At 42.7% G+C, this 12,116-nt stretch overlaps 1 protein-coding gene across 6 annotated transcripts in view; it reads right to left on the bottom strand.

Moving 5' to 3' along the window:
• Positions 1-8,319, bottom strand: part of ZNF451 (zinc finger protein 451) — a 58,647-nt gene extending 50,328 nt beyond the window's left edge. For 2 of the 6 annotated variants that reach the window (XM_053286486.1, XM_053286489.1), the window contains exons 1-2: positions 3,115-3,359; positions 2,485-2,571 (exon numbers count right to left, since the gene is read on the bottom strand). In XM_053286486.1, coding sequence (XP_053142461.1) covers positions 2,485-2,568 — 84 coding nt within the window. In that variant the 5' untranslated portion in view covers positions 2,569-2,571; positions 3,115-3,359. Of the gene's footprint in view, positions 1-2,484; positions 2,572-3,114; positions 3,655-8,099 lie in introns of those variants that run through there. The other 4 variants (XM_053286485.1, XM_053286492.1, XM_053286491.1 and 1 more) reach the window with 4 other exon arrangements.
• Between the last annotated feature and the right edge of the window lie 3,797 nt (positions 8,320-12,116).

The raw sequence follows: 12,116 nt of genomic DNA, 5'->3' as shown, positions 1-12,116 counted from the left end.
GGAACCTTGGCCCTCCAGCTGTTTTTGAACTATAACTCCCATCATCCCCAGCCATTGTGGCTGGGGATGATGGGAGTTGTAGTTCAAAAACAGCTTGAGGGCCAAGGTTCCCCACGCCTGCTCTAAGGCATGAGCATGTACATTTTTTGATGTCTGCTCAGTTTTAAATCCCACTCAGATTGAATCAGGAAGGTCCCACTCCAAATGCATGTGCACACACTCTGCCTTGATACTACTGCCCAGAACAACTCATTCTACACACAGGTGAAAAAAATTTGAGAGAACACTGACCCTAACTCAAACATATTTGTTCCAAGTTCTCAAAGCACATGTTCGCTGTCTCACTGCTTCTGTTCTTCATAGTTCAGTCATCTTGTGGTTCAGGGCTCAGAGGCTAGTGTATTACACCAGCTTTAGAGGAGTAGGAAAATCTTATCTGTCCAAACCAGGGCAGTTTAAGCAATGAGGTATAGCACTTGCTTAGAAGGCTGTTTTGGGGCTCATAGCAAAGCTGCCTTTCAATTAGAATAGGAGCCTAGTTCTACTCGGCGGTTAATTAGTATTTGTATTCCACTGTTCCTTCAATGAGCCCTGAGTGGTGTATATGGTTTTGTTTATCCTCACGACAATCTTGTCAGGTAGGCTCAGCTGATAGACGGGTGACTGGCCCAGAGTCAGTGAATTTCATCGCTGAATGGAGATTTGAACTCTGGTCTCCTCAGTTCTAGTCCAACACTCTAACCACTACACCATGTTGTTGAGGCATTGGAGAACTGTGATGTTCAGTCCTTCTGCCCCAATATTCCAGATGTTGCTCCCTTGCTTCATAGGGGCTAGAAAAATAACTACCCTCCTTCACTCCCAAAAGTGCATAAGAGGGCTGATTCCAGCAGCACTGGTTGCTCCAGATGGCTTCTCTTGTGGCCACCATTTAACATCTTGCACACCTGGTTCTCTCCCCCACCTTACTTTTTGTATTATTACTAGGTTTACCTGCTGATAGCCATATACTGCAGTGTATTAGAAGACAATGTCACTGACATTATATTACTAATTATATGAATTGACCAATTTACCCTAGGTGAGTGTTTAAGAGAATGGGTAAGCTGATGGTTGGGATGGAATTGTTAGGGACCTGGGGTTGGTAGCAATGGGGGATTTCGAATGTCAGCAGCCCAGTTTTGGCAACACTGTTATCTTCTGCCTTTATTTAATAGTTAGCAATACTGTTAACGTTGTTGATTGCTTTGAAACATTGATAGGCCTAATATGGGTATTATTTTATATTTATATTTTTCATTTTTAAAAGCCTGCCAGAACTATAGCCAGCACAGAACATTCTGGCTTCTTTGTCTGTCCCACCATGACAGGGGGAAAAGAGTAAAACAATGAAATGCTGCAGTGTACAAGAGAGGATAGCTGGTGGCAACCCACCTGTAACCCAGACAACTAAGTAGAAGTGAGGTGAAAGAGTGAACTTTGTATTGGGTACTAAGCAGGTAGGATAGAAAGTCACCCAAGTGAGCTCCGGTGAAGCAGAGGCCTCATACATGAGGAACCAGCAAGCCACGTTCAGCAGCATCATTCTTAACACAAGATGCTGGGGACATACAAGAGGGGACAGCCAGAAGTATTTGACTGTCAACTATTTAACACTGGGATAGATGGATCCTCGTTCAGAAACAGCAAAGTTAAGCGAAACATTTATGTGTAGACAGCACCAATGAGGACATCATCTCCAGCTAGAGGGACTCACAAGAAAACATACAGGGCCTAGCTGTATGTTAGGTACTTAAGGCTACCCCAAATCTACTTCCCGATGTGTCAACAAGAAAAAAAAGAAATGGATGTCATGATATGACATCATTGTCAGAGGTTACTAGGGAGATACTGGCCAGTGGCAGTCACATCTCCCTAGCAATGTCTACTTGGACCCCAAAACTGTTGGAAGGAAAGATACTGAGCAATACAGTTCGTACTCATTATTATAGTGTTTCCTTTGTCTCTTTCGCCATTTACCCCTTCTCTTTTGGCCAATTATATGTTTTTCCAAACAGAAAGTGCCGAACCAGAACATCACCACAACTGAACAGCTTACACAAGCCATCTGATCTATAGATATGTGCAAGGGCATCAAAGGCTAACCTCATATTCTCATTTTAGGGAGCTTTTTAAAGACTAAAACTAAACCAAGCTGGGGTCTTATTAAAGCCTGATCATTCAGCCTTCCATCTCTCACCTGAGCTTTGAAAAACTAGCAACACCCTCTCTCACACGATAAGAGCTGCTGGCTGTTAGCAGTCTCCAATCTCATGTTTGAACACCTCTGCTGTTCTAAAGTGGCAACCTCTCTTGGAGTTGTACCTGCCAGGCCCAGTGTTTTAAAATACAGGCAAGATACATGTATTCAAACTTCTGCAGACATTTCACTTTCATCAGACAACTATGCTTGATATTCAACAAGTGCAAATATCTACTACATACACCAACAAACTCAATATCATTATCGCTGTCATCCTGTTCAGAAGAGGCATTCTCCACCCTCTTAGGAGACACAAGACACTCCATTATCTGAAAAGCCAAAACAAAACATATACATTGCATCACAATATAATTTTAGTCATTTCATATTCAACAACAATTAGATCCATTCCACTTTTTTAGTTAACGTTGCATTCCACTTTCTTAGTTAACGTATACAAGATGTTAAGAAATAAGTTAACAGCAAGCAGTAGAAATTTGTGGGTAGCTTGTTAGCCCTAAAGAACACGGGATGCAAAATCCTATATTTTATTGGACCGACTTAACATTGGTCGTGTAAGAATTTGCATGATTTCAAGCTTCATAGAGCTTTTTATCATGCAGAAAAGGAATACTACCTAATATGGAGTTCTGTAAAACCTGGTAGCTTGCATAATGATTTCACTAGCTTGGTCCTATAGAAGGCATGTTTTCTAAAAGCACTGAGGTTAGGCGACCTACATAATTAAGCAAAGATTAGCAAGGAAGGCTCTGCTGACAAGGTAGGAACTCCCAGAGAATCAGAATACACTAACAGAGGCAGAGGGAGCTGTCAAGCAAATATAGTTTTCGGTTTAATGAATATTTGCTTACCTGCAAGAATTCACGAGGAACAGTGGAACTAAACTCAAAATCACTGTTCTATAAACAAAAGACTATACAAGGCTTCTACTAATTTCAACGAAAACAGCTTATAAGGATCAAAGCAGATGATCTGAGGAGGAGGAGGAGAAGTCGCGAGATGGAAAAGAAATACGCTGGCGGCGACACTGCCCAAAGGCCCCAAATCAGAGACATGGATTACTCCTCCGGCGCGCACTGTACACACCATCAAGCCGCACTGTACACACCATCAAGTGGCTAGCGCGCCAAGCCAGGCCCCGCCCACAGCTTAGAGATATCCGGACACGGAACTCTGGGAGGAGGCGAAGAGAAGAGAACTGTGCGGGGCCGGTGTAGTAGCAATTTCTCCTGCTTCACAACGACAGCAGCAGAGAGCAGACGGAAACGACCATCCAAGAAGACCGCCATGAACTTCCGCGAAACCCCGCCCGCCTGCGCGATCCCACCTCTGCTGCGTTCTCGCAAAACACGAACACGGGAAACCGCGCCTCCTGCTTCCTCCGGTTCGAAACTTCGAACGTAGAGGGCAGCCGTTACCCGCCAGTCAACCCGCAGAAGGGGCTGGTGGGAGTTGTAGTTCTTTGTTGGCACTGAAGTGGTTCAAGCTCTGTCAGACTCTGATTCAGGTTCTGATTCAGTATAAGGCAACAACTTCATATGCTTCTGTTTAACTTAGGTTAGACATGATTAGTTATTAGAAGTAAATTCCAACAATGTCAAGTTGTACACCGCCCAGAGCCTCTGGATGGGGCTGTTTATAAATGTGATAATACATCATCATCATACATCACAGCCATAGCGTGAATTGTTGATTGTATTAGTGTGCTTTCATTGTCCAGAGCTAAAGGAATAAAATAACAACCTTGCAATCTATGCTGTCTCTAGACTAATATCCTTTGTAGGATAGAATAGTTCTGCATCCTGATTAAAAAGACAATATTCTGATATCTACTGGACAGGTTTTGCTGCAGTAGGTATGTCCACTTTTTTTTTTTTAAACTGTCCCTGTGTAATATGCAGAGATTAAACAAGTGAAGGTTTTTCTGATTAATTTATCTTAATGCTAGGAAAGCTTAACTAGTACATTTCTGTGTATCAGGCTAGTTTTTCATTTGGAAGGTTGTTCCAGTACTTCATTTAGATGGTATATGAATACATCCTTGCTGAATGATCTGCAATTTACTAGACAAATGGAGCAGGAGATGGAGGATTATTATTATTATTATTATTTTAAACAGGGGCTCTATTACATCATTGTCCCTGGTTTTGGATACTGTTCAAGCATTTTTGCAGGATTGGATCATAGCTTATTCTGCATATTAAAAAAGGCAACAAATTGCTCAGATAGTATCTCTTAAGAAGCAAGTTAAGGATTTATTAATCTTATATGCATTACACCCTTCTCGCGTCTCCTGTGTCATATAGAACATTACTTGTGGCTAAATATGAACTCAATAGGCTATACTCCTTAGAAACTGAATTTTTGTTCTATTGTACTGTTGTAGAAACTGATACTTCTGCCCAACAGTACAAGGCAAAGATATTGAGAAGGGGGAATCTTGTAAACTCTTGGCTTCTAGACTGAATCAGATTAAACTGTGTAACATTATACCTTCTGATACTCAAGGTACCATATTTTCTGGTGGAAATGCTGCATCTGTGTAACCACCGCACCATTGAAAAACAGCTGAATTTTTGTTACGATCCCATCAGAAATGCTGCATTGGCATAAACGCTGCAGCTAAAGCGCCAAGTACACATTCCCCTTCAATTTCCCATGCAGCGCCGTTTATGCTCTCCATTTCGGGGGCATTTCGGTCCCTTACTCTCTCCCCGCTGAAGGTGTTTGCTTGGGAGGGGGTGGTCAGATTGGGCCCCCAATGAGGCCATAGTGATATTTAATGGCTGGTGCGGGTGCCTCAGGGGTGGTGGGAGGCACCTTTAAGTGGAAATTAGATGTTGCTTACCACCCTATATCGTTGGCCCTGAAAGCTCTCCCCAGCAGCAGCGGAGGATCGGCTCCGCCTCTCAACTGGGGCATGTGCTGCTTGGAAGAGTGGTTGCAGCTGAGTGGCGGAGCCAATCCTCCACCACTGCTGGAAAGAGGTGCTTTTCCAAGAATCACGCACCCCAGCTGCATATTTTTATATTAAGATATGATACATCATGTTGAGATTGATTGATTGATTGATTGATTAAGTGCCATCAAGTCAGTGTCGACTCTTAGTGACCACATAGATAGATTCTCTCCAGGATGATCTGTCTTCAACTTGGCCTTTAAGGTCTCTCAGGGGTGCATTCATTGCTGTCGTAATCAAGTCTATCCACCTTGCTGCTGGTCATCCTTGTCTTCTCTTTCCTTCAATTTTGTCAGCATTATGGTCTTTTCAAGGGAGCTGGGTTTTTGCATAATGTGTCCGAAGTATGATAGTTTGAGCCTGGTCATTTGTGCCTCGAGTGAACATTCTGGATTGATTTGTTCTATGATCCATTTGTTTGTTTTCCTGGCTGTCCATGGCATCCTCAAAAGTCTTCTCCAGCTCAAGTTCAAAAATGTCAATACTTTTTCTGTCTTGCTTCTTCAAAGTCCACCTTTCACATCCATAGCGTGTCATGGGAAAAACCATTGTCCAAACAATAATTCTAATCTTTGTAGGTATAGACACGTCATGGTATCTAAATATCCTTTCCAAGGCCTTCATTGCAACCCTACCAAGTGCTAGTCTGTGGCCTATTTCTTGACTGCTGGATCCTTTACTGTTGATGGTCAATCCTAAAAGGCAGAAGCTAGCCAACACTTTACATTATACTATTAGTATAGCAGTATCTGGTTTTTTCTTTTTTGCTCTGTATTCTAGGATACTTTCCCCTGCCCTTTTTGTTGGCACTGCATAGTATCAGAGCTAGTTTTATAACTAATTTTTTCTCCTCCTCTAAAAATTGTCTTCTTATATGGCATACCATTATAATGGGAAATTATTTTTATTTGATTTTTCTCTGCCTTTAAAAAATTGTGTGTGTTGGGGGGAGCAACCGTGTGGAGAAGTAGAGATGGACAATTCATGTTTCCTGCTCTTTTTGCCCTAGTAACAGTTGAGAATAATCTCTGTCAGGGATTGTGAAATCCACCCTTCCACTGTCCCCCACCACAGAAAGAGAGATCTCTTGAAAATAAATGGCAAATCATTATTATGTTTCATTGGTTTAATTCACATCTCTGAGATAGAGTGGGTCTGTTCTATCACATAGGCCTCAAATGCATAGCAGTGTTCATTTTGCTGCTTCTGTATGACAGTGATTTTTTTCCTTTTTGTTTAATTTTACCATCTTCATATGGTACATAAAGTTGCACTTGTTGGATGTCCACCTGTCATGCCTAAAAGTCCTGGGCCTTCTGGCCCTTACAAGGAATTTAGTAGCCCCTTCTGTTTATGAGGTACAAGGGTTGTAAAAGCTAAATAGGAGCACTGTGGCCTAGCAGTTCTGAGGTGAAATGAAGGAAGAGACCAGTCAGATTGAAGGAATGAAGGAAGAAGCCACTGTCGCAGCTGGAGAGCCAAGGCCTATGTGATTGAGCCCATTTCCCTGTTTACCTCAGAGACATGAGTTAAACCATTCCACTGTAACTCCAGGGGTTGCCCTTTGTTTTCAAGAGATTTCCTGCGAAATCAGATGTCACCAGATGTCACCAGCCCTGACATAAATTATTCTCAGCTGTTACAAGGGTGAAAGGCAAAAAGAACAAGAAACAGGTGCTGCTCACCTATTTCCTTCTCAGTCCCTCTGCCTTTTGTGGGGGTGGGTGGGGGAAGCATTTCCCCCTTATACTGGCATGCCATGTAAGAGGGCAATATTTTAAGGAAGGGAGATTTTTTTAATGATATAACCAGCTCTAATGCTGACTTGGTGGTCTACACTCCTCTCATTCCCACTCCATTATCTTCATTGTCTGTGAAGAAACTTGCATTCAGGCAGGAATCTACAAATGGCAGATCTTCTGCATTTCCTTTTACAAATCATTTCCCAGTCATTTTCAGTAATCAACCCAAAACAAAGCCACACAATTCAGTCAGTTCTCCCACAAATATCAGAAGGCTGCAGGAAGGTTGAGAAGCACTGATGTCATAATCACCTCAAGCAATGGGAGAACATTTTTGCTCTACCAGGAGGCTTTACAGACAGGGCTATTACCCTGAATCTCTTTCGGAAGAGAGTGTGTGCTTTCACACACCAGCCAAACTTACCCTGAAGTCCCTTTGAGATCCTTGGACCCACTCCACGCACAAATCGAGCTTTGTCTTGCGAATTCTAGTTGATCTCGGTGTATTTCTGTGTTTTTAAAATGCTGGTTTTAAGCTACTTTTTTCTGAAAATGCCGGAACAAATAGGGAGAGGTACTGATGTAGAATCATTAGCATGTTAAGAGGGATAGTCTCTTTAGAAATGCAGACATAGCTCTTTAGAAAGCTCTCTCCCCATTGGCTAGAAGGAAAACATGGAAGCATGCCATGTGAACTTGCATCAAAACAAAACCTAAGAGCAGAGACGAGGGGCTGCTTCCCTCAATGTCATGAGTGTGATTCGAAGTGACTTGGCTCAACATTTACCATGCAGCATGAAGCCATGTGCGAATAACTCCCAGGGAAATTTGACTTTTTAAACAGGTTTTTAAAACAAACTACTAAAACAAACCTAATGGTGAGATGCTTAATGTATTACTACTACTAAAAATGCTATATGAGATTTAAGAAAGACATCTCCATTACAATGGCCCAGGAACAAACTATGAATTTGTAATGTTAAATGTGATTTTAGCCTGGTCTTAACTTGTTTAACTTGATTAATCTTTTATTTTACATTGTATCTATTTTATTAATATTGTGAGCCACCCCAAGCAGTAGTGAACCGGAGGGCAGTGTATAAATATTTTAATAAAATAAATAAGATAAACTCACCTAGTTGAAGAAAGAAGTTGCTATCTTTTTCACTTCATCAGATGAGAACCCAGCTTTTGATATTGCATTTGAAATATTCAAATGTTTTTTACTTGATGTACGAAGATGTTCAAATGCAAATGTAGATGCCCTTCTCCATCCAGTAGAGGTTTGTGTCTGGCTCAGAGTAAATCCCAGCAAAGCTTGAATCAGGCCAGGTTGGGTCACTGATCTAAGTTTTCAACCTCCTCCTCTGTGGTGGTGGTGCCATTGTGATGGCAACAAAGGTGAAAGTATGAGGTCAGCATGACCATGTACATGGTTCAGTGAGTGAGCTGGGGAGGCCTTTTCACCCAGATCAACCAAACTGAAACTTAAATTCCTCCTAATCAGGGGCGGAATTACTATTAGGCAAGGGGAGGCGGCTGTCTGGGGGCCCCCACGCCTCAAGGGGCCCCTCAGAGGCAAGTCACATGACTATATTGTGGTGTGTGTGTGTGTGTGTGTGTGTGTGTGTGTGTGTGTATCAGCGAGGGGCCCATCTTAAAATTTTGTCTCTGGGCCCACTCCAGCCTTGTTACGCCCCTGCTCCTAATCCTGTTTCATAACACACCTTGGATCAGTTCAGATGATGCTGTCCACTGGCCCTACCCACTACGTGAAGAAGAGCAAGAATATGCAGATCCTGCCCTTCTTCCTGGTGTGCTGTTCTTTTTGTCATAATCATGTGGAGGAAGAACAACTGAACTGCCTCTCATGCACAATTTAAATACTTCTTAAATTATATTTAAATTGCATGTGTGGTTTGGATGTTCTGCCCCTCACACAATTATGTGGTAGTGAGACAGTGTGCTGGGTGGGAAGGAAAATGTGCATGCTTCTCCCCATGTGATTCAGCTTTTACATCTAGTTTTACATATGGAAGACATTCGCTTGTATGGAGGAACATTCTACCATGTAAGAACCTCCCCTCAGTCTGAAGTGGTATTACTGTAATCCAGACAAAAGTTTATTCTCCCAGCAAAAACCAGGTCTGAGTTCTTTGTCCCACATATGTTTTGCATACTTAAAGCTTGTTTGTACTTTTATATTTCAGTAAATATTAAGGGGAAATGTTCAAGTCTAGAGAGGTTGTAGAATAATCCTCCTCAGAGTCATTCAAGAAAAAGTATGGAAAGGTGTCCAATCGATTGAATGACCTGCTAGTTTTATTTCTAATGATATGAATGTTCAAGGAATAACAAAAGACAACAGGAATAAGATATGTTTTATTTTATAAAACTATCCTTTTAAACTGTTTTTGCTATATACATCACACATACACACAGAGGAAAATTAGATAGATAGATAGATAGATAGATAGATAGATAGATAGATAGAGTTATATAGAGATATATATGAGAATGATGTGTTCAAGCCGCAGTTTAAAGTGCAGTTTGAGCACTTTGAGGGAATGAAGAAAGGGAACTTTAGCATGCTATGTGTGTGCTGATGGAGTGCGGGGCTTTTGGGCACACATGCCACACCATCAGGAAGCTGGAAGGGGCGGCAGAGAGCAGGAAAGCACCTGCTTGATGTAAGGCACCTTCTCAATTTTCTTAAAGTTCTCTTTCTTAATTCCCTCAAAGTACTTGAACCACACTTTGAACCTCAGCTCAGGCACTACTCTAATATACATACATAAATAACATAGTTTATATGATGAATACACAGACCCACTGGTCTCAAACTGAATCTGCCTCTGTCTGAATCCTAATATATTCTGAAGGCCACATGAAAGTGATTATTCAGACTTGATGTCACACAACCTCCTTTTAGACTTGTTTCAAACTAGGCTGGAAGATTTTTTCATGCCTATAGGCAAATAGTTACTGGCAGACATGATGGTTTGGATCCAGGACCCAAATATTAAGGGCTTTAAAGGTAATAACCAGCACCTTGAGTTGGATCCAGAAACAAATTGGCAGCTACTGCAGCTCTTTCGAAACAGGTGTACATAATATGCTCTGAGCGAGCAGTTCCAGAAAGAATTCAGGCAGCTGCATTCTGCACTAACGGAAGTTTCTGAATGTTCTTCAAGGGCAGCCCCAAGTAAAGTGCATTGCAGTAATCCAGCTTTGATGTGACTGGCATGATTGTGGCCTGATCTGCTTTCTTGAGAAAGGGCTGCAGCTTGCGCACTAGCTGAAGCTGTGCAAAGGCACTCCTGGCCACCACCTCCACCTGAGCATTTACAAGAAGAGCTGAATCCAACAAGATCCTGAAGCTGCACACTTGCTCTTTTATGGGGAGTACAACCCCATCCAGATCTGGTTGAATCACTTATCTGGATTGACTTTTCTATTGACCAGGAGCACCTCTGGATTTAACCTCAGTTTGCTAGCCCACATTCAGCCCATCACCACCTCCAGCCCCCAGCTCAGTGCATCCACTGCTTCCCTAGGATCTGATGTCAGAGAAATGTAGAGCTGAGTGTCATCTGCACACTGATGACACCTAAACCCAAACCTCCTGATGACCTCTCCCAGCGGTTTCATGTAGATGTTAAACAGCACTGGGGACAATACTGAGCCTTGTGAGACCTCATAGGCCAGAGGCCAAGGAGTCAAGCAGAAGTCCCCCAGCATCACCTTCTGGAACCTCTCTGCAAGAAAGGGTCAGAATCACTCAAATGCACCACCCTCTAGCCCTATACCTGAGAGGTGGCCCAGAAGGATACCATGGTTGGTGGTATCACACACACTGAAAGGTCTAGCGGAACCAGTTTCCCCTGTCTAGTTCCCAAAGTAGGTCATCCACCAGGGTGAACAAGGCAGTTTCAGTCCCAAATCCTTTGCCAGATTGGAAATGGTTTTGATAATCTGTATCATCCAAGACCAGAGATGCACGTAGGTAATTTTTGAGCCTGGACCTAAAGGCTTTTGGAGGCCCCACCCACTATATTTTTTAACACATCTTTAACACAATCACTCCAACTGGGACAGACTAAAAAGGATTGGGAGGGCAGGGGTGTGGAGGCCCTGGACTTGGGTCCGGAAGTCCAGGGATACAAGTGTCTCTTTCCAAGACCCTTTGCAGTTTCACAGACACCACATGTTCTATCACTTTGCTTTAAAAAGGATGATTTGAAACAAGCCAATAGTTATCAAGGTTGGTGGAAATAAGGGAGGGCTTTTTAAATAGTGGTCTTACCACCACTTGTTTGAGGTTCAATGGCATCTTGCCCTCCCTTAATGAAGCAGGAATAATTGGCTCCAGCTACCTACTTGTTCCTTCCCTGGCAGATTTTACTAGCCATGAAGGGCAAAGGTCTGAAGTGCAGTCTGTTGCCCACACACTGCCTAGGATCTTGCCCACTTCCTCAGGCTGTACTAACTGGAAAGAATCCATCACAATTGGACCAAATGGTTGACTAAGCACATCTCCTGGAACTGCCAAAATCCTGGAGTCCAAATTGGCACGAATGTGAGCGAATTTATCTGTGAAGCAACAAGCAAACTGGTCATAGTGGGCTGCTGATGGTCTTTCCCTGTCACATGGGGGCCTGCATGAAGCAGTGACTTTGTCACATGAAAAAGCTCTGCTGGCCTACACTAGGCTGATGCAATGGAAGTGGAGAACAAATGTTTCTTCTAGGGATGTGTGAAATGATTCAGGTACAAAATGATTTGTACCCGAATCAGGCCATTTTGGGTGATTGGTCAACAAAACAAATTGCCCCTTTGCACCTTCCAAAAGTTCCGTTGACAAAACAGATTGCCCCTGTTTTGGCTCCAAAAGATTTGTTGTTTCAGACCTCCATTTTGTGGCGATTTCTGAATCAGTCTCCATTTTGTGTTTGACGTCTATTTGAATTTCCCGCCTTCAGAGTAGTGAATGAAAGCATGGGCTGATCTCCTGACGATTCCCTCCTTGTTCCCGATTGGCTCTCTTACCACTTTGATTGATCCCACATTGGCCAGGGGAAGGGTCAAAGAAGGGGCAAGGGAGGGAGGGAATTCTAGGAGGGATTCATTCATATATTCATTCAGATTGAAA

Source organism: Hemicordylus capensis, chromosome 1 (genome assembly GCF_027244095.1).
Source record: "Hemicordylus capensis ecotype Gifberg chromosome 1, rHemCap1.1.pri, whole genome shotgun sequence".
NCBI lineage: Eukaryota > Metazoa > Chordata > Lepidosauria > Squamata > Cordylidae > Hemicordylus > Hemicordylus capensis.
Note: the sequence above shows the minus strand (reverse complement) of the source record. Positions and strands in the feature narration are given on the sequence as shown.